The 20,740-nt window shown below is 51.2% G+C and overlaps 1 protein-coding gene across 5 annotated transcripts in view; it reads right to left on the bottom strand.

Annotated features, from left to right (window-relative positions):
* Window positions 1–734: 734 nt before the first annotated feature.
* The window catches only part of CSMD2 (CUB and Sushi multiple domains 2), a 350,153-nt gene continuing 330,147 nt past the window's right edge, over window positions 735–20,740 (bottom strand). For all 5 annotated transcript variants that reach the window (XM_032132060.1, XM_032132059.1, XM_032132058.1 and 2 more), the window contains 11 exons: window positions 20,193–20,366; window positions 18,526–18,599; window positions 16,862–16,973; window positions 14,355–14,534; window positions 13,064–13,129; window positions 9,826–9,987; window positions 8,930–9,042; window positions 7,965–8,052; window positions 7,031–7,169; window positions 5,941–6,114; window positions 735–3,619 (listed from right to left, as the gene is read on the bottom strand). In XM_032132060.1, coding sequence (XP_031987951.1) covers window positions 5,955–6,114; window positions 7,031–7,169; window positions 7,965–8,052; window positions 8,930–9,042; window positions 9,826–9,987; window positions 13,064–13,129; window positions 14,355–14,534; window positions 16,862–16,973; window positions 18,526–18,599; window positions 20,193–20,366 — 1,268 coding nt within the window. In that variant the 3' untranslated portion in view covers window positions 735–3,619; window positions 5,941–5,954. The remainder of the gene's footprint in view (window positions 3,620–5,940; window positions 6,115–7,030; window positions 7,170–7,964; window positions 8,053–8,929; window positions 9,043–9,825; window positions 9,988–13,063; window positions 13,130–14,354; window positions 14,535–16,861; window positions 16,974–18,525; window positions 18,600–20,192; window positions 20,367–20,740) is intronic.

The raw sequence follows: 20,740 nt of genomic DNA, 5'->3' as shown, positions 1-20,740 counted from the left end.
CAGGAGCAGCCGCGGGACATCAAAGACCCCGTCGGGGCCTCTTTGATCCCAAATTCCATCGATCCCGAGTTAATTCCTGCCAATCACCGGGCACGGGGAGAGAGGAGGCGTCGGGCTCCTCATTAAAACCTCATTAAGGCAAATTGGGGCTCCCGGAGCGGGACCGCGGGGGTTGGGATGGGGAAGGGCTCGGTGCGATCCCGCTGTCGCTTCCCATGGGATATCCCTGATAAAACCGCACTGGAAAAGGGGGAAAAATTCTGCCTTTAGAGAGGATTTGCCTGAATTTGCCCCATTTTTGAAACCAAGGAGCCGGAAAAGCCGGGAATCTCCATCCCAGCGCACACCCAGGAAACGCCGGGATGAACCTTCGGGAATGGACACAAGAAGCACCAGGGGGGGCTGTAAGGAAAAGCAATGCAAAAATCCAGATTTTTTTATTATTCGGAAGATCCAAAATCGAAAATAGCTTTGAAATTCCGCAGGGAGCGCCGGGAACACACGGAAAAGCCTCATATACAGAGACAGATAAATAAAAGGGGAATTCTGCAGACAAGCCGGAGGGGGTGGAGAGATTCCATATGTACATTTTCATGGGAACCATTTATACACTTTATTACATTTACAAAAAAAAAAAAAAAAAGCGGATTTTTGTTTTCCCCCACTACTTTTCCTTGTTTTTTCCTAGGATAATGAAAAAAAAAAAATTTACATTTTTGTGGTTTTTTTCTTTCTTTTTTTTTTTTTTAGCTGTACAAACTTTTAATTAATAAAAATATATCTCTGTACAAAAGAGGGATTGAGCTTTTTTTGGGGTTTTTAATATATTTTTTCCCTTTTTTTCCTAGTTTTTTTCCTTTTTTTTCCCCTTTTTTTTTTTCCTTTTCCCCCCCTTTTTTTTCCATATATTTTTTTCTTTTTTTCCCCCCTTTTTTTCCCGTATTTTTTCCATAATTTTTTTACCATATGCAAGTCCTCTGGGCACAAGGATGGAGAGAATGGCATGGAGGAGATCCCAGCCAGCTCACAAAAAAACCCGGGATAAATCCCTTTCCCACTTCCTGGGCACCAGCAGGAAAAGGGAATTCATGGTCCAAAGCAGCAAATTCCATCGAAGTCGAGCTCCCCCCTCTCCCTGCTTGGCTGGTTTGAAATATTTTGGATTTATCTGACACTCCTGGATGGGATTTTCTCCTGGTTTTTCCATGGAATGAGTGGGAGTCGGGTGTGGGAAGCCAATGTGTGTTTGTGCATCACATGGAGCAGCCAGGAGAGGATTCCCTGGAATCTGGACAGGAAGCTGGAAGGATCCAGGCTCTGCTTCCAAGGATTCCTAGGAGTTTTGGGCCCTGGAATTGGGATGGGGACACGGCAGGGCAGGAGCAGAGCTCGGGGTGGGTTTGGCTGTGGGGTTTTTAGGGATAACGGAGCTTGGAAAAGCCCAGGGATGGGCCAGGAGAGCAGGGCTGGAGGCAGGGTGGGATCCAAGGAATCCAGGGGGTTATCCCAGCCTTGTTCCAGCATGGAATGATGGAGAGAGGACAACAGAAAAAGGGGAATATTCCCTTTTTGTCCCTCTGGGATTTGTCTCCCATGAGCTGGGAGAGACAGACACCATCCCAGGCCATCTGCCCGTGGAATTCAGCCCGGGAATCCTCTCCAGCTGGGAGCACACCTGACTCCAGCGTGCCCAAATCCATGTGGGAGCACTTCCCTGACTCCTGCCCACGCTGGATCAGGGCTCTGGCTGCGGCTCCCACTTCCCAGGGAGAAATCAGAGCACCTTTGTGGGATTTTTGGGAGCAGAGGTGGCATTTTTTTGGGAATTCTGCTCCCTCTGGGAGAGCCGAAGGAGAGCCAGGAGTAAGAAAAATGAAATATTTCCCTATTTCCACCCAGAAAATCAAGGATAACGCAACAACAAATCCCAAATTATCCCATGGTTTTCAGCAGGCAGAACCGCAGGGAGGGGAAATCCAGGCTGGAATAGGAGCATGGATGGAAAACCCCATTCCAAAGGGTTCATCCGGATTTCCCTTGGAGCCTCCTGGACTCAGTGACCTGGGAATGGCACTTCAGCCTCCCCTGATCCTAAAAAAAGCGACTCCAAGCAAACTCTGGATCCCGAGGTGCAGCTCTGCTCCCCTGGGATGGCAGGGAAATTCCAGGCTGCCTTCCCTGCTCCCACAAAATCCCAGGAAATCTCGGTGCCCCTGGGAAATAACGGGAGCAGCTCAGGATGGGAATCACAACTCCTCCTGCGCTGCCATTTGGAGGATCTGTCTGGAAAGGGGAAAGGATTTGGGAAGTTTTTGGGGGAATTTGTGTTTGTTGAGCTCTTTGGAGAGGTTTTTTTGTCCCTTTGGATATTCCTGTCCCTCCTGGAATCATCTGGATTCCTGATCAGGGATTTGGGCCCAGCTCAAATCAGGGGGAGAGGTTTCCTTCCCATCCCTGAGAGCTGGAAAATCCAGCCAGGGGCAGGAAAAACCCAGCCAGGAATGGCCAAAGGAGAATCAAACCACGGGAAAGAAGGGAAAAGCTTCCCAGATTTTGGGAAGGTCCCATTTGGAAACTCCTCCTGGGGTGGAAAATCCTACAAAAAATAACCCAGAAACCCAAATACGGACAAACAAATCCTCGTCCTGTCCCAGCCAGGGGATTTCCACCAATCCAGCCAGGAATGCCCAAAGGAAAATGAAACAGGGAAGAGGGGAAAAGCTTTGGGAAGCTTTTCCCAAGTTTTGGGACGGTTCCATTTGGAAACTCTTCCTGGGGTAGAAAAACCAACAAAGAAATAACCCAGAAATCCAAATACGGACAAACAAATCCTTGTCCTGGATCCAGGGGACTTCCATGAATCCAGCCAGGAATGCCCAAAGGAAAATGAAAACACAGGGAAGAGGGGGAAGCTTCCCAAGTTTTACTTGGAGAGGCCCCATTTGAAAATCCTTCCTCTGCTCAAGCCCTGGGGTGGAAAATCCTACAAAAAATTAACCCAGAAACCCAAATCCTCATCCTGTCCCATCCAGGTGTTTTCCACAAATCCAGCCAGGAATGCCCAAAGGAAAACAAAACACAGGGAAGAGGGGAAGAGCTTTGGGAAGCTTTTCCCAAGTTTTGGGAAGGTTCCATTTGGAAACTCCTCCCCTTGCTCAAGCCCTGGGGTAGAAAATCCTATAAAAAAAGAACCCCAGAAACCCAACCCCAAATCCTCATCCTGCCCCATCCAGGTGTTTTCCATGAATCCAGCACCTTGTGCACAACCTCTTTGTTGCCCGAGCTCTTCCCGAAGTTTGGGGGGCAGCTGGAAGGACCCCCCCCAGCTCCTTCCAGGACCACTGGGAGCAGCTTGGGAAAGCCTTCCCACCACTTCCAGGCCCTCCCTTCCCGAGGGCTTGGAGCGGGGCTGGGAGCCGCCGGCAGGGCGGGAGCCGGAGCAGAACCTTTGGCTTGGGGATCCAGCGGGATGGAGGAGGCGGATCCAGCAGCCCCTCGGGAATTCCAGGGAGCTGCAGCAGCTTCTCCGCGGCCTCGGCAGGAGCAGGGGGATGGGGAGGGGATGGATGGATGGATGGTGAGCTGGGATAATCATCCACTGGACACCGAGCCCGGGAATCTGGGATGGACACAGGGAAAACAAAGAGTAGCTTGTGACACAGGGAAATTCAGGAAAGCGGCTTTGTTATCCTGAAATTGGAATATTCCAGTCTGGAAGGGCTCTACAATCCACAGGGAACGTCTGATTGCTTGAACCTTGTAAATCCCAGATTCCTGTGCAAAATTCCCTGTCTGGAATCACCCAGGGAAGGATCCCTCTTGAAGATCTGTTTTTCCTTCCCATCTCTCCCTGCAGTAAAACTTTAAAACCCCAGATTCCTGTGCAAAATTCCCTGTCTGGAGTCACCCAGGGAAGGATTCCTCTTCAAATCCCATTTTTTCCTGTTCCCACCTCAGGTTTGTTGGGATTTCCTTGGCCACTGACCAGGGCCTGGTTTGGGGCAGGCCCTGGGCAGAGCTGATCCCACAAAAGGGATCCACAGGGATCCCTGGATCTGAGCTTGGAAAAGGCCTTGGAGATCATCGAGTCCACCACTTGTCAGCAGCCCACGGCACCGAGTGCCACATCCAGGCTTTCCTTGGACACCTCCATGGATGGCGACTCCAAACCTCCCTGGGCTGCCCATTCCGATGTCCAACCACCCCTTCTGGGAATAAACTCATCCTGATTTCCATCCTGAACCTCCCCTGGGACAGCTTAAGGCTGCCTCTTGTCCTACCAAGCCTCAAATCCAGCTCCTGGCCCTGCAGGGACATTCCAAGATCCACAAGATCCCTTGGGCAATCCTGAGCCTCCCATGAGCACTGATCCCACTGAGCTAAAAGAAAGTGGGATATTGGGAAGAAATTCCTCCTGATTTCCAGCCTAAAACTTCTGTGGGTTTTAAGGCTGTGTCCTCTTGTCCCATCAAGCCTCAAATCCAGCTCCTGGCCCGGCAAGGACATTCCAAGATCCACAAGATCCCTTGGGCAATCCTGGGCCTCCTTTCGCAATATCCCACAGAATTCAAACAGAGTGGGATACTGGGAAGAAATTCCTCCTGATTTCCAGCCTAAACCTTTCCTGGGTCTTAAGGCTGTGTCCTCTCATCCTGTTAACCCCTGAGTTAATCTCCTGGATCTGTCCAGAACATTCCAAGATCCACAAGATCCCTTGGGCAATCCTGGGCCTTCTTTCCCAATATCCCACAGAATTCAAAGGGAGTGGGATATTGGGAAGAAATTCCTCCTGATTTCCAACCTAAAACTTCTGTGGGTCTTAAAGCTGTGTCCTCTTGTCCTATCAAGCCTCAAATCCAGCTCCTGGATCTGTCCAGAACATTCCAAGACCCACAAGATCCCTTGGGCAATCCTGGGCCTTCTTTGACCCACTGCTCCCACTGAGCTAAAAGAAAGTGGGATATTGGGAAGAAATTCCTCCTGATTTCCAGCCTAAAACTTCTGTGGGTTTTAAGGCTGTGTCCTCTTGTCTTATCAAGCCTCAAATCCAGCTCCTGGCCCGGCAAGGACATTCCAAGATCCACAAGATCCCTTGGGCAATCCTGGGCCTCCTTTCGCAATATCCCACAGAATTCAAACAGAGTGGGATATTGGGAAGAAATTCCTCCTGATTTCCAACCTAAACCTTTCCTGGGTCTTAAGGCTGTGTCCTCTCATCCTGTTAACCCCTGAGTTAATCTCCTGGATCTGTCCAGAACATTCCAAGATCCACAAGATCCCTTGGGCAATCCTGAGCCTCCTTCGACCCACTGCTCCAACTGAGCTAAAAGGAAGTGGGATATTGGGAAGAAATTCCTCCTGATTTCCAACCCAAACCTTTCCTGGGTCTTAAAGCTGTGTCCTCTTGTCCTATCAAGCCTCAAATCCAGCTTCTGGCCCTGCAGGGACATTCCAAGATCCCCAAGATCCCTTGGGCAATCCTGGGCCTCCTCTGACCCACTGCTCCAACTGAGCTAAAAGGAAGTGGGTTATTGGGAAGAAATTCCTCCTGATTTCCAACCCAAACCTTTCCTGGAGCAGCTTAAGGCTGTCTCTCATCCCATCATTCCTTGAGTCCACCTCCTGGCCCTGCAAGGACATTCCAAGCCCCCACAAGATCCCTTTGATCCAACTGCTTCACTAGAGCCACAGCGGATTGCATTTAGACGGGAAATCCGGATGAAATTCCCCCCTGCGACGAGGAGGCTGGGATGGAATTCCCAGACAATCCGTAGCTACTGCAAGCATCCAAGACCACCTTGGAGCCACGTGGCCGAGTGGAAGCCCTCACTGCCCACAGCACTGGGCGAGCTTTACGAACCCTTCCGACCCAACGCGTTCCGTGCCGCCGCGACCCTGAGGGGAGCGAGGGGACAACGGCGGCGGCCATGTCGCACTCACCGTGAGGGCCAGCGCTATACGGCCGTGCACACCGTGCTCACGGTGAACTCGGCCTCGCCCGCCATGATGTCTGAGGGCTGCAGGTTGCGGTCGTACATGGGGTTCTCGAAGGTTCCCCTCACGTTGGTGTTCTCGTGGCCGGCGTAGCCGTTGAACGGGACTTTGGGTCTCCTCCTGCGGCATCGGGGACAAAACGCACCCGGGTCAAGGCCTTGAGGGAGGGGACTGAGAGGGTGGGAGGGAAATGTGTTTTGGAGGAGGGGGAATCCGTGGGGATGGGGCGGGAAAATCTGGGTTTGCAGCAGGGAGCGGGAGCGAAGGTGAATTTCCAACGCCACGGGAGAAGGAATTGGCTTGGGATCCTTCTAAATGTGGTCACAAATCCCAGTGATGGGCAGCAAAAGCCTCGCCGTTCTCCTCTCCCAAACCCTCGTCTCTCCATGCTTTATTGTCCCACCTCCTGAATTAAACCAGGCCTAAAGTGAGGGGGATTTTAAGTCCAGCTCAGATTTCTCTCAAATCCCTGAATTTCTTTAAAATTTTGGAATTATTGTCCCCAATCTCCCAAACTCTCTTTGTTATTGTCCCATCTCATGAATTAAACAAGTCCTAAAGTGAGGGGGATTTTAAGCCAACCTCAGATTTCTCTCAAATCCCCGAATTTCTTTCACCTTTTGGAATTTCTGCCCCCAATCTCCCAAATCTCATGAATTAAACCAGTCCTAAAGGGAGGGGGATCTTAAGCCCAGCTCATATTTCTCTCAAATCCCGGAATTTCTTTCACCTTTTGGAATTTCTGCCCCAGACCCACTTTGTAGAGATGAAGCTTTGTTTTCCCACCTCATGAATTAAACCAGTCCTAAAGGCAGGGGGATTTTAAGCCAACCTCAGATTTCTCTCAAATCCCTGAATTTCTTTAAAATTTTGGAATTTCTGCCCCAAACCCACCTGTGTTTGTAGAGATAAAGCTTTGTTTTCCCACCTCATGAATTAAACCAGGCCTAAAGGGAGGGGGATTTTAAGTCCAGCTCAGATTTCTCTCAAACCCCAGAATTTCTTTCACCTTTTGGAATTTCTGCCCCAAACCCACCTGTGTTTGTAGAGATAAAGCACAAACCCTGCAATAATCAGGGCGATGAAAGGCACAAGGATGGCGGCTGCCACGGAGCTGCTGTTGGATGCAAAGTGGTGACCTATGGATTCGGGATCATTTTCCATCATGCTGATGTCTGGAACACAGCAGAAAGGAACACATTTCCCACATATTTCCCACATACTTCCCACATTTCCCACATATTTCCCACATTTCCAAGCCCCTGCTGGGGAAAAAGGGGCTTGGCTCGAGTGACACCGGCAGCAAAATGAGGGAAGCGGTGCTGGAAAAGGGAATTGAAAGCTGCAGGGATGGAGGCAGCAAGGATGGAGATCCAGCCTAACTTAGGCCTCATCATTTATTTAGAGCTGTGGTTAAAGACAGGTGTAAATTGATTTATTTTGCTAAAAAAGTTCCAAGTTGGGCTTTAAGGGAGACTCCGAAACGCTGCAGTAACGAGCATCCATAAAGGTGACGAGATCCCGACAATCCTGAGGGATTAAGGAGCTCAGACCACGCTTTAAGAGGTATTGAGGAGCTTAAACTTCGGGTGGTTTAAGCTCTCAAGAGCGTCTGTGAGTTCTGACTGAGACGTTTTCTGTGGTGGGAACAGGATTTGGGCTTGGCAGGGATGTGGAAATGTTGAGAAAAACGTGTCCAGGTCTGTTTGTGCTTCCAAACTCTCCCTGCTTTTGGACAGCAGCCTGGTTATCCCTCATTTTGTTCCCAAATTATCAATTTTATCATCGTGCTGTTTGTTTTGTGCTCTTTTGTCTCCCCCAAACCTCACACCCGAGTTCAGCAGAATGCCCGGAAAGCGCCAAAAATTCAAGCCAGGGACTGGGAAAACATTCCCTGGTTGGAAACCCCCACCAGGCCAAAACAGAGCTTTTGGAATTAAGGGAAAAAGTGCAAATCCAAGGAATTTTACCAAGTCTCTGGAGGCCAAACTGCCCGAAGCCTTTGCCACGCACAAAGCCCTGGTACACGAAGGTGCCGCTCGAGGACTCCGACGAGACCTGCGGGGACAGGAGAAAGGAGATCAATGGATTTATCCAACATTTAACACCCAGCTCATCCCAGCCCCTTCCAAGTGCATTCATTTGATGCAATTCCCCAGAAAATCCTGGCATTTTTTAAGGAGTTTCACTGCTCAAGACGTCTCAAAGGAAGGGAAGCCAAAAAAATCGGGTTTGCCATCAGCCGGAGAGGACGTTGCTGATTCCAGGGGGAGAGGGAAAAAGCGGCCGTGGCTCAGTCGGATCCGCATTTTTTCCACGCTCCAGTGGATCCCTGAAGGGCTTGGGAAGCTCCCAGGGACAGGCAGAGGGGTGAGGAGTTGGCTCCATTACAGGGAAAATCAGCTTGTCCAGCGAGATGTTGAGCAGATGGAAAATATCCGCATGGAAGGAATCCCGTTGGTTTCTCCTCCAGCATTCCCTGGGAGGTGATGGATTTCAAAGCCCAGGGCAATAAACCCAAGCCCCAGCTGCAGGAGGAGCTGGCACACACGTGGTGTCACCTGCTGGGGAGGTGCCACATGGCCCCTCCCAGCACTGGGCACTGGAGCAGCCTCATCCCGCTCCCAGCTCCGGGAATTATCCCTCAGCTTCAGGGAAGGGAAATCTGGGCCGTGACAGCCATGGGAGGGACAGACACCATCCCAGGCCATCTGCCCGTGGAATTCAGCCCGGGAATCCTCTCCAGCTGGGAGCACACCTGACTCCAGCGTGTCCAAATCCATGTGGGAGCACTTCCCTGACTCCTGCCCACGCGGGATCAGGGCTCTGGCTCCGGCTCCCACTTCCCAGGGAGAAATCAGAGCACCTTTGTGGGATTTTTGGGAGCAGAGGTGGCATTTTTGGGACTACTGGAGGGTGGATTTTGTGCACTCACGTGTCCATCCAGAGCCCATTTGTCATTCCTGAACTTGTTGGCAAAGATCTCCAGAGGTCCCATGATCTGGTACACCTGGAGCAGCAGGTGCACGTCTTCCTTCTTGTAAATCCCTGGAAAAGAAGAGATTCTGTCAGCTCTGGATCACTCTGGCTTGAAATAAGTGACTGGGAGGGCAGAGAAACCATCTCAGGGTTTAAGTGGACACCAGTCCTATCACTGGGATGGACTGGGAAACACAGCCCAGGGTATTGAAGATGTTTTCCATATGGAAAAGGACTCAGTATTTAAAATTAATATTCAGGTTCTGCTGCTGGGTCAGGAAGAGCCTGGTGCTCCAGGAGGGCAGGGACAGGGAGCACTCATAGAACCATGAGCTGGAAGGGACCCCCAAGGATCCTTGAAGTCCCACTCACAGAATTTCATCTTTTTTGCCAAAAGCTCCAAGTCCTTCCTTGGGCATCTCCAGGGATGGGGACTCCAAACCTCCCCGGGCAGTTCCAAGGCCTGACCACCCCTTCCAGGAAGAAATTTTCCCTCAAATCCAATCTAAACCTTCCCTGGCCCAGCCTGAGGCTGTTTCCTCTCATCCTGGGAGCAGAGCCCGACCCCCCTGGCTGCCCCCTCCTGTCAGGGACTTGTGGGGAGCCAGAAGGTCCCCCCTGAGCCTCCTTCTCTCCAGGCTCCCTCAGGAGTTCTCCAGACCCTTTTCCATCTCCATTCCCTTCCCTGGACACGCTCCAGCCCCTCAAGGTCTCTCTGGCCATGAGTGACCAGAACTGGACGCAGCTCTAGAGGTGTCCCAGCAGTGCCAGCACAGGGGACAGCCCCTCCCTGGCCAGGACACCCCTTGTGCCAACGCCAACCCCTCCCAAAGGCCACGTGGTGCCCCTTACCGGACACCTGGAGCTCCACCCCGCTGTGGTCAATCAAGGTGGCGTTGACCTTACTGGTGGCGGGGTCGAAGCTGGTGACGGAGAGCATGGCCGGCTGCTTCTTCCCCATGTACTCGTAGGAGCCCTTCCACAGGGAATTCCTCGCAAACACATCCGCGGGCACTGGGAGCACAGCGACGGGAGATGCATGTCATGGGCTAGCAAAGCATAGTTCCAGCTTGCCAAGGGGTGCTTACAGCTTCCTCTCTGACCTGACAGGACCTATCAGTGGCCAGCTTGAATATGGGCAGTTCTTTAAGCCACTTAAAGTTGTGACCGCCTCTGTGATCCACACTTAAGAATAGAAACCCCGAGGCAGAGTCTCTGTCTCGTTTCCGGTGCTGGGACAGGTGGCTGCGGGCCCTGTGTGGGGGCCAGTGGGGCTGGCCCAGGCCCTGCTTGGGCCAGGCCGGGCCGGGCCACGGCCATCCTGGAGCCGACGGGCCCTGTTCCACCTGCGGAACCCCCCCTTATCCCTGCTGTGGGCAGCCAGAGCAGCCCGGCTCCCCCTCTCCAGTGCGGCCAAGATTCAGCTGAAGCTGCCCTGCTGTCCGGCAAAGATCATGTGACCAACAGCGATAAGTGACATTCCAGCTGCAAGGCCGAGGTGAGATTAACCCTTTTAGCGCTGTGAAGAGCTGAAAACCTGAGGAGAGTGTCCTGGGTTGCAGTGTATTCTATTCCCATCCTCATGAGCTGTTGAAATCAGGTGGGGCAATGTTTCCTTGCTTCCGCATGACTCAGAGAGAACTCCCTCCAGACTATCTTCTGTTAATGAGCCTAATCAACACTTGGCCTCATGACTCATTACCCCATTGTGAGATGCTCCACCCAGAGGGAGGAACCAAGCATCCCATCGTGGATATACTCTGAGATTCTGAACACCACAGACAACCCTTTCCACCCATTTCCAGAGGACAGGAGCTACACAGCCACCACTGGACCCTCTGAGGAAGAGCAGACCCTTTTCTACAGGATCACTGCTTCAGAGGACTGCAGCCACCATTCTACCAGACTGCTACCACCACCCTGACTAACAGGGTGTCAGGTTGTACCTTGACTCTGTCAGTTTGAACCAGTGTTTTCTTTTAGTTTTTCCTTTTCTTTAATTTCCCCATTAAGTTGTTATTCTGACTTGGTGCCTCCCACTGGTTTGTTTTCAAACTAGTACAGAAGAGAAAGAGGAGATACTTAAGCTGAAATTCTGTTGTAAAGCTATGATATGTCAGAGTATCCCGTTGTAATTTCATGAAGATATGGGAGGTGGAGTGTTCAACTCGTAAGCAAAAGCACCTGCACCGAGATAGGCAGATGCTGATGCAGCTGTAATTTCATGAGAACTTTGAACAGGCAGACATGGACCAGATGAGGACTTTTGCTCCAAATGGGAAAGGAGAAAATCTCAGTTCCTAGAGATGCTCCCAGAGATAGTCCTAGAGATGAAGATGAGGAGGACCCTTTGCTCCCAGGGAAAGAGAAGGGCCTCTATTCTTAGAGATGAAATGCTCCCAGAGATGGGTGAAGAGAACTTTTGTTTCTGAACAGCTCAACCTTAAAATTGTACCCCAAAAAACTTCAAGAGTGGACCCTCGAAAGCAGTTGTGGGAAAAGCTGCAAGTCGGGGGAAGGACTCACACGCAGGCAGAGAGACTCCTCTTCCTAAATGGACTGAACAATATTTGGAAGTGGGCGGCTGTCTCGTTGTGATAATGTTTTCATAGCATGAGCAAGAAGAGACTCCTCTTCCTAAATGGACTGAAAAAGGTTATTATGGCAGTGGTAAACAGACTGAACATCTCAAGGGTTGTCTTTTTACATTGTCAGTGGGAGAAGGGAGGAAGGTGGGGGGAGGAGGAGAGTTCTGAAGGTGGTATAATTTTTTTCCTCTTCTTTTAAGTCTGTTAATAAACTTCTTTATATTCTTTCAAGTTTGGTGCCTGCTCTGCATTTCTCCTAATTCTTATCTCACAGAAGGTAAACAGTAATGAGTATTTTGGACCAAACCACTACAATGCAGAAAACTGGGAGTGTTTCTGTTTTCCAGGGGAAAAAAAACAGAGCAGGATTCCCGTCTTTCCTCAAATTCACCGGGAATAACTGAATGATTTGAACCATCTCAAATCCCACCCGCTCTGTGCTGTCCCCACGGAGGACAAAGCCAAAAGTGGTGACTTTAATTTGGTTGTGGTGATAAAAAACCACAAGGAAGGTTTTAAAAACAAAGCGATGCACAAAAGAATTTATTAGGAAAAGCTAATTTCAAATAGAAAAGGTCAAATTTACAAGATCCTGGAGGGGCTGGAATGCTCTAGGGAGGGCAGTGGGTGTTGATATCCAGCTCCTGTGAGGATCCTGTGTGTTTTCCAGGGAATAAGATGGGGCACGTGGCAGCTTCCAGCTGTGCCAAGGATTTCAGGAGGGTGGATTTGGTGAGGTCCAGGGGTAGCGGGTAAAACACAGAATTGTAAAGAAATATGAAGATTTTTAGTTATAGGCTAGCTGTGTTGAAATTAGTTAGGATAGGAGTGAGTTTGGGCCTGGCTAGAGTTAATTGGAATAGTTAGTTAAGAAGAGCTGGTCCTGAAAGGAGTTTTCAAGATGTGAGTAATTGATTACTGAATTAATTGATAGCCTGTCAAGTTGATGTTTGCTCAGCTGTGCTTAGAATGGGAAATAGAAACATTGATAAGTTGGTCTAAGGAACAAGGACAATTACCAATTTCCTCCCTCTGTGAGAACCGATCCAAAAGTCACGCTGGAGGAAATCTGGAGGTCACTGAAGTGATTTAGGATTGTTAAAAGCTCAGGAGGGCGAAAAGGCCAAAATGAGGGAGAGGAATATTACTTCCTCCATCTGGGACCATGGCTCCAATTCGAGACCACCGACTCCACTCAGAGCACACACTACGGATGCTTAGTGACATTTAAGCTCATTTCCATACGAAGCGGAGAACGGGAGGTGTTGATGTTATGAATATGCATTTGTGTTTCGGATATTCATAATATTTGCAGATAAAAAGCTTTGTGTTTGCTTGGATCGGGGCCCTGCGTCTCAGGGAATGATCCCTGATAACCATGCACTTCTAACTCTAAGCTGTCAGAGAGTCTTTGTCCGTCTCAGTTGGATGTCGATATTAGATCCTTAGCCATATTTTGGTAAATCACAGGGATGAGTCCCTGGGGATGAGACCTCCCCTACCTGAGACCTTGGCGAGCGGCGGCTCCCGCGCGGTGCCCACGGGCCTCCCGCTGGGACGGACATCGGCTGCAGGAGGGGGGAAAGCACAGCTGGTGAATGTTGTGGGGCCTGACACTGTCAATCCCGGAATTCCTGAGGCTGGAAAAACCCTCCAAGGTCACAGAGTCCAAGCTCTGCTCAATCCCTACCTTGTCCCCAGCCCAGGGCACTGAGCGCCATGTCCAGGCCTTCCCTGGGAATTCCAAAGCTCCCTGGGCAGTTCCAAGGCCTGACCACCCTTTCCAGGAAGAAAATTTCCCTCAAATCCAACCCCAACTCCCCTGGCCCAGCCTGAGGCCGTTCCCTCTCCTCCTGTCCCTGTTCCCTGGGAGCAGAGCCTGACCCCCCCGGCTGCCCCCTCCTGTCAGGGACTTGTGCAGAGCCACAAGGGCCCCCCTGAGCCTCCTTTGCTCTGGGCTGAGCCCCTTTCCCAGCTCCTTCAGGAATTCTCCAGCCCCTTCCCAGCTCTGTTCCCTCCCCTGGCCACGCTCCAGCCCCTCCGTGTCCTTCCCAAACTGAGGAGCCCAGAACTGGACACAGCCTTTGAGGTGTCCCTCACCAGCGCCCAGCACAGGGGACAATCCCTCCCCTGCTCCTGCTGGCCCATCCCTGACCCAGGCCAGGTGCCATCGGCCACGTGGGCACACCGGCTCCAGCTGCTGTCCATTGGCACCCCCACGTCCCTCTCTGCCTTTCAGCCACTCTGTCCCCAGCCTGTCCTGCTCCAATCCCAAGTGTCCAGGGTGACCACGTCCAGGAGAGCCACAAGGCTCCATTTCCATGGATCAGGACACGTTCCCCATCCAAGGCTTTGTGGCAGGTAAAATCTGGGGGAGATAAACAATTTTTGTCCTGTGCAGGACAAAAATTGCCCCCAGAAGATCCCCAGGTGACTCTTTAAGGAAAGACTGGAGGTGGCACTTGGGTGTTGGGTCACAGGCTGGACTTGGTGACCTCAAAGGCCTTTTCCGAGCTAATTCTGGGATTCTGCTGGGGAGACCAACAGTGGGGACCTTCCCACCAACTGGAAATCAGGCTGTGCCACCCCACAACTTTTAAGGGAAAACAGTCAAGGCTGAAAGCGCCTCCCTCCTTGCTTGGAGTTCTGACCCCAGAACTGAGTCTCAGGTTTATCTGCACATTCAAAACCACCTTTGGAGGACCTCAAGGCCCAGGATCTCTACAACCTGAAACCCTGGGGAGGGTCTCAGGACCCAGCTGGCCCCTGCTGGGCTGCCCAGCCCCTCCTCACCCAGGCAGATGGGGGGCTTCCCTGTCCAGCTGCCGTCGGCTTTGCAGGTGCGGTGCTCGGAGCCTCCGGTGAGGTAGAAGCCGCTCTGGCAGGAGTAGATCAAGGTGTAGCCCAGCGAGGGCAGGTCCAGGGCGCCCACGTTGGCATGGGACGGGGTCTCGGGCTGCTTGCAGTGGTGGGCTGGAAGGGACAAGGGAGAAGAGGTGAGAGAAACCACCCAGGAGGACACAGGGACAGCAAAAAGTGACGCGGTGACATCAACGGGGGACAGAAACCTCCTGCAAGAGCTTCACGCCACAGCTCACAGAGCCAAGCCTGGGTCTGTCCCAGCTGGAGGAGTGAAGGAGGAGCTCCCCGTGCTGGGTTTCTCTTTCTGGCTAAAGCTTCACTCGGCTCCAGCTCGATGAGCTGAAAATCAGGGGCTCTGCCAGCCCCGTTTTTAAGGGAGAAAGGCAAAACCAATGGGTGCTGAAGCACCTCTGAGCCCAGAACTGAGTCGCAGCTGTGGGTGCAGACTAAAAACTGCTTTTGCAGGGCATGAATCCCTGAAAAATCAAGCCAGGGATTCCAGGGGGTGCATCACAGCCCTGGGTTTAGAAGAACTCCCTGGTTTTATATAAACTCCTGCTTTTTTATCCCAACTCCCTGGTTTTTTATAAACTCCCTGGTTTTTTATAAACTCCTGGTTTTTTATCCAAACTCCCTGTTTTTTTATAAACTCCTGTTTTTTTATCCCAAACTCCCTGTTTTTTTATAAACTCCCTGTTTTTTTATCCCAAACTCCCTGGTTTTTTATAAACTCCCTGTTTTTTTATCCCAAACTCCCTGGTTTTTTATAAACTTCCTGTTTTTTTATCCCAACTCCCTGTTTTTATATAAACTCCTGGTTTTTATCCAAACTCCCTGGTTTTTTATCCCAACTCCCTGGTTTTATATAAACTCCTGGTTTTTTATCCCAAACTCCCTGTTTTTTTATAAACTCCTGGGTTTTTATCCAAACTCCCTGTTTTTTTATAGAAACTCCTGGTTTTTTATCCAAACTCCCTGGTTTTATATAAACTCCTGTTTTTTATCCCAACTCCCTGTTTTTATATAAACTTCTGGTTTTTATCCCAACTCCCTGTTTTTTTATCCCAAACTCCCTGTTTTTATATAAACTCCTGTTTTTTTTATCCCAACTCCCTGTTTTTATATAAACTCCTGCTTTTTTATCCCAACTCCCTGGTTTTTTATAATCTCCTGTTTTTTTATCCAAACTCCTGCTTTTTTATCCAAACTCCTGTTTTTTTATCCCAAACTCCCTGGTTTTATATGAACCCCCTCCCTGGGACCACTGCCCCCCCCAGCAGAGTGCAAGAGCCATAAATCCCTGTCCTTGCTCCGTAACTCCCAGGATTTGGTCCCAGAAGGGGAAGCCAGGCTCGTGCAGCTCCGTGCCCGCGCTGCTCCTGCTGTGGAAGTGTCACCAGCTCCCCCGAGATGTCACAACGCCCAACAAATAAATGGCAGAGCAGGGGAGCTCCCTGTGCCCTACACTGGGGATTTATGGCCTCACAGAGTGGTTTGGGCTGGAAGCGACCTTAAAGATGGAATTTTTGCCCCGTTTGTCCTTTCTGTAATTCCCAAACAAACCCCGGGCAGCTTCCAGGAGGTATCAGGATCATCCTCCTTCTTCAGAGGATGATTTAGAAACTCTCAGAGAGTGGAAAACTGTCCTGAATTCCCATCATTTGGGAGGCCCAGCACTCATCAGCCCCATCCAGAGCCCCGTCCTTAATGTCAGAGCATTTAAAATGGGGTGTCCCAATGGATTTGCTCATGGAGCATCCACAGGGTTTGCTCATGGAAAAATATTTCCCCAAGGGAGAGGAAAAAGCTTGTGAGTTCTTAGGATACAGAGGACATCCAGGATGGAGATCAGCACTTCAATGTATTAAATTAAACTCCTGGCATAGCAGGAGATGATGGAGTTTAAAAGGAAATTAAGTTATTAAAGAGGAGAAGCACTCGGAGCTCTCCCGGATAAATGTGGAGCTGAATCCTGGATATCAAACAGGGTTTGGGAAGCACAAATCAACTTTTCACCTGGAATTGTGGCTCTGGGGGAGGGCCAGGTAAAGAAAATCCCATCTGGAATCATGTGGTGGAATGGCAGGGGAGAAGGGATTTGTGAGCTTCCTTTGTTACCACGGAATGTTTGGGAATCAGGGGATGGTTTGGGTGGGAAGGGACATTAAGGATTAACCCATTCCATCCCCTGCTATGGGCAGGGACACCTCCCACTGTCCCAGGCTGCTCCAAGCCCCATCCAACCCGGCCTCGGGCACTTCCAGGGATCCAGGGGCAGCCACAGCTTCTCTGGGAATTCCATCCCACCCCCTCCCCACCCTCACAGGGAGGAATTCTTTCCTAATCCCAAATTCTCCCTAAAATCCAAGACATTTCCTCCAAGAACCCGTTTCTCAGAGCCTGGCTGAGGGGCTCCCCGTGCCATTCCCAGGACTCACGGACGCAGTCGGGCTGGACGCCGCTCCAGGTGAGGTTGGGCAGGCAGGTCCTGGTGGTGGAGCCCTGCAGGAGATATCCCTTCTGGCACCTGAAGAACAGGATGCTGCCCACCTGTCCCAACGGGAGACAATCACTCAGCTTCCCAGGCCTTCCCAAGCCTTCATCCCACGCGCTTCCGAAGGTGCCGTTCCCTCGTCACCACCTCACCCCTCCCAGGAGCACCAGGGGCAGCTCCGATCCCAGGGAAGCTCCCAACAGGGAAAAAATGACACTTATGGTGGCTTAAAATGAATTCAACCTAAAATTAATTCATTAAAGCCCAAGATGAAGGTGATTCATTAGCAGGAAAACAGAAGGATCCGCTCTGGCATCCACTGTCCCAGCAGGGAATGGGCACCCACAGGGAAGGCTGGAATGGGGCCCCCCAGGGAGTCGCTGAGGGGTTTCTGTCCCCATTCCAATGATTTCCTGCTGGGATCAGCAAAAGCACCTGCAGGACTTGGCCTGGAAATCAACGGGAATGAATGTGAATAGCAGTTAGTATTAATGAGCACTGTAATTAATTTCAGATACAATGCACTGCTAATTAATGCAGGGCAAACACGCTCGGAGGGCTAACGGAGCACGTTGGGGTGTCCTGCTCCCAGGAGGAGACAGGAATCCATGGGATGAGACATTAATCCATGGGAGGAGGACACGTGAATCCACAGAAGGACACGTTAATCCATGGCAGAAGACATGAATCCACAGGAGGACACAAGAATCCCATGGGATAACACATGAATGCATGGGAGCACACGTGAATCCATGGGAAAACACATGAATCCATGGCAGGAGACATTAACTCATGGAAGGACACGCGAATCCAAGGGAGAACACATGAATCCATGGGACAACGTGGGAATCCATGGGATAACTGGGGAATCCACGGGATAACCCATTAATTCATGGGGTAACACATTAATCCATGGGATAACTGGGGAATCCATGGGATAACTGGGGAATCCACGGGACAACATGGGAATCCATGGGATAACACATTAATCCATGGGATAACACATTAATCCATGGGATAACTGGGGAATCCATGGGATAACCCATTAATTCATGGGGTAACACATTAATCCATGGGATAACTGGGGAATCCATGGGATAACTGGGGAATCCATGGGATAACTGGGGAACCCATGGGATAACACATTAATCCATGGGATAACTGGGGAATCCATGGGATAACTGGGGAATCCATGGGATAACACATTAATCCATGGGATAACACGTTAATCCATGGGATAACTGGGGAATCCATGGGATAACTGGGGAACCCATGGGATAACACATTAATCCATGGGATAACTGGGGAATCCATGGGATAACTGGGGAATCCATGGGATAACACATTAATCCATGGGATAACACATTAATCCATGGGATAACTGGGGAATCCATGGGATAACACGTTAATCCATGGGATAACACATTAATCCATGGGATAACTGGGGAATCCATGGGATAACTGGGGAATCCATGGGATAACACATTAATCCATGGGATAACACATTAATCCATGGGATAACTGGGAAATCCATGGGATAACTGGGGAATCCAGGCCAAGGACTGAGCAGGGCTGGTTTTGGGGCACACCCCTCTTCCATGGCTGTACCTGGTATCCCTGGGAATTGTTCTGCATCCCAAAAAGAGGCACCCCGGGATCCACACACGTCGTGAGGCTGGGATCTGGAAAAAACCAGGGAGAGGGTTTTACAGGATAGCTCAGATCCCCCTCCAGGCACATGGATCCTGCTGCACCTCTGGAACACGAGCGGGATTTGGCTCTGAAGGAACACACAGTGACACGGAAAAGCACACGGATCTTCTTGCTCCTGAAATCCCTGCCTGCAGCAGCACAAACGAACCAGGGGCGCTGCATCCCTCCGGAGAAAAAACCAGGAACACACACCTTGGATCAGGACAGCTCTGCCCTTTCCCTGGTTTCCACATCCATCCCCTCTGCTCCCCAGGGCTATCCCATTCCCCAAGGACCATGGTGATCCCATCCTCTTCCCTGGCCTCTGCTCCCACGGGCCATCCTGATCTCCAAGGACCACGGGATTGCCCGATCCCATCCTCTTCCCTGCCCTGAGCTCAGCAGGAATTTTCATGGACCTCAGAGATCCAACATTTCCAGCAGCAGGAGGGGGCTCCCAACTCCTCAGATGTGAGAAAGCTCCTGGAAAAATCAACAGGAAACCTGGCCACGAGTGTTTTTACATTCCTGTAGTCGATGCATTCAGAATGTAACCAGGAGGGCTGAAATCCATGGAAAACAGCCTGAGATCGGTCTCTTCCTGAGGGGGATGAGGGTGGTGGCCAGGGAGCAGCCCTTTGTCACCACAGGAGCTCTGGAGCTCCAGAACACAGCTGGAGCCTCAGAAAAGCAAAGAACACAGTGACCAATTAGGGTTAAAAACCTCCCAGAAGATTCTGGAAGCTCCAGAAAACCCCTGAGGAATGCCTGGAAATGTCATCCCGAATCCCAACAGCTCAGCAGGAGTTTGGTCTCTGTACACAGCCCTCACTCCCAGCATGGTTTGGGTTGGAAAGGAGCTTAAAAATCACCCAGTTCTGTGAGTGGGGACACTTCCCACCAGCTCAGGGTGCTCCAAGCTGGCCTGGGACACTTCCAGGGATGGGAATTTAAGTAGCAGGGCCTGGAGAAGGAAAAGGGGAGAAGGAAAAGAGGAGGAGAAGGGGAGAAGGAAAAGAGGAGGAGAAGGGGAGAAGGAAAAGAGGAGGAGAAGGGGAGAAGGAAAAGAAGAGGAGAAGGGGAGAAGGAAAAGAGGAGGAGAAGGGGAGAAGGAAAAGGGGAGAAGGAAAAGAGGAGGAGAAGGGGAGAAGGAAAAGGGGAGGAGAAGGGGAGGAGGAAAAGAGGAGGAGAAGGGGAGGAGGAAAAGAGGAGGAAAAGGGGAGAAGGAAAAGGGGAGGAGAAGGGGAGGAGGAAAAGAGGAGAAGGAAAAGAGGAGGAGAAGGGGAGAAGGAAAAGAGGAGGAGAAGGGGAGAAGGAAAAGAGGAGAAGGAAAGAGGAGAAGGGAAGAAGGACAAGGGGAGAAGGAGAAGGGGAGAAGGAACAGGAGAGAAGGGGAGAAGGAGAAGGGGAGAAGGAGAAGGGTTGTTGACCACCAGCGAGAACCCACCCCCCAAAAGCAGCATCCCTCAGCTGATTTCCACAGCAACTAAACGCTTATTCCTACAAATTCTGGGACGAAACCCAACAGGAAAACACAGCAAGCCCCCAAATCCTGCAGCTGTCCCCAGAGGGTCCCCCCTCACCGATGCAGCTGGGCTGGGTCCCGCTCCAGGTGCCGTCGGACTGGCAGAACCTCCGCGCCGAGCCCACGAGCACCAGCGGGGCCAGGCAGGAGAAGGACACGGACGAGCGGTAGGTGAAGCCTCGATCCTCCCGCCTGCCCTGGGCCGGCGTGCCCGGGTCCCCACAGAACACGGCTGCAACAGCAAAGGGACAAGGACATGGCCACAGACCCCTCCAGGAATGCCACATCCCAGCCACGTCTGTCACCAGCCCACCCAGCTCCGTGATTAACTCGGGAATTAGCGCTGGCAGGAGGCGGCGCTGGCTGCACTCCCTGTAATTGTCTCCTTTTGGCAAGGGCTGTTAATTAACTTCCACCTTCTCCCCCAGGATCTGCCTTTTTTCCCTTCTTTTTTCCTCCCCTAATTGCACGGTGTCACTTTGTTCCGTGGCTCCGTGTCACACGGAAAGGCCACTCATTATCCCGGATCCAGGGAAAGGTGCGAGGGGTTTGTGGGATTTAATCTGAAAATGGCTGTTGTGCAGCTGGAGAAGGAACTCAGAGCTG

This window comes from Corvus moneduloides, chromosome 23 (assembly GCF_009650955.1).
Source record: "Corvus moneduloides isolate bCorMon1 chromosome 23, bCorMon1.pri, whole genome shotgun sequence".
Taxonomy (NCBI): Eukaryota; Metazoa; Chordata; class Aves; order Passeriformes; family Corvidae; genus Corvus; species Corvus moneduloides.
The sequence above is the reverse complement of the archived record's forward strand: the minus strand, read 5'-3'. Positions and strand labels throughout refer to the sequence as shown.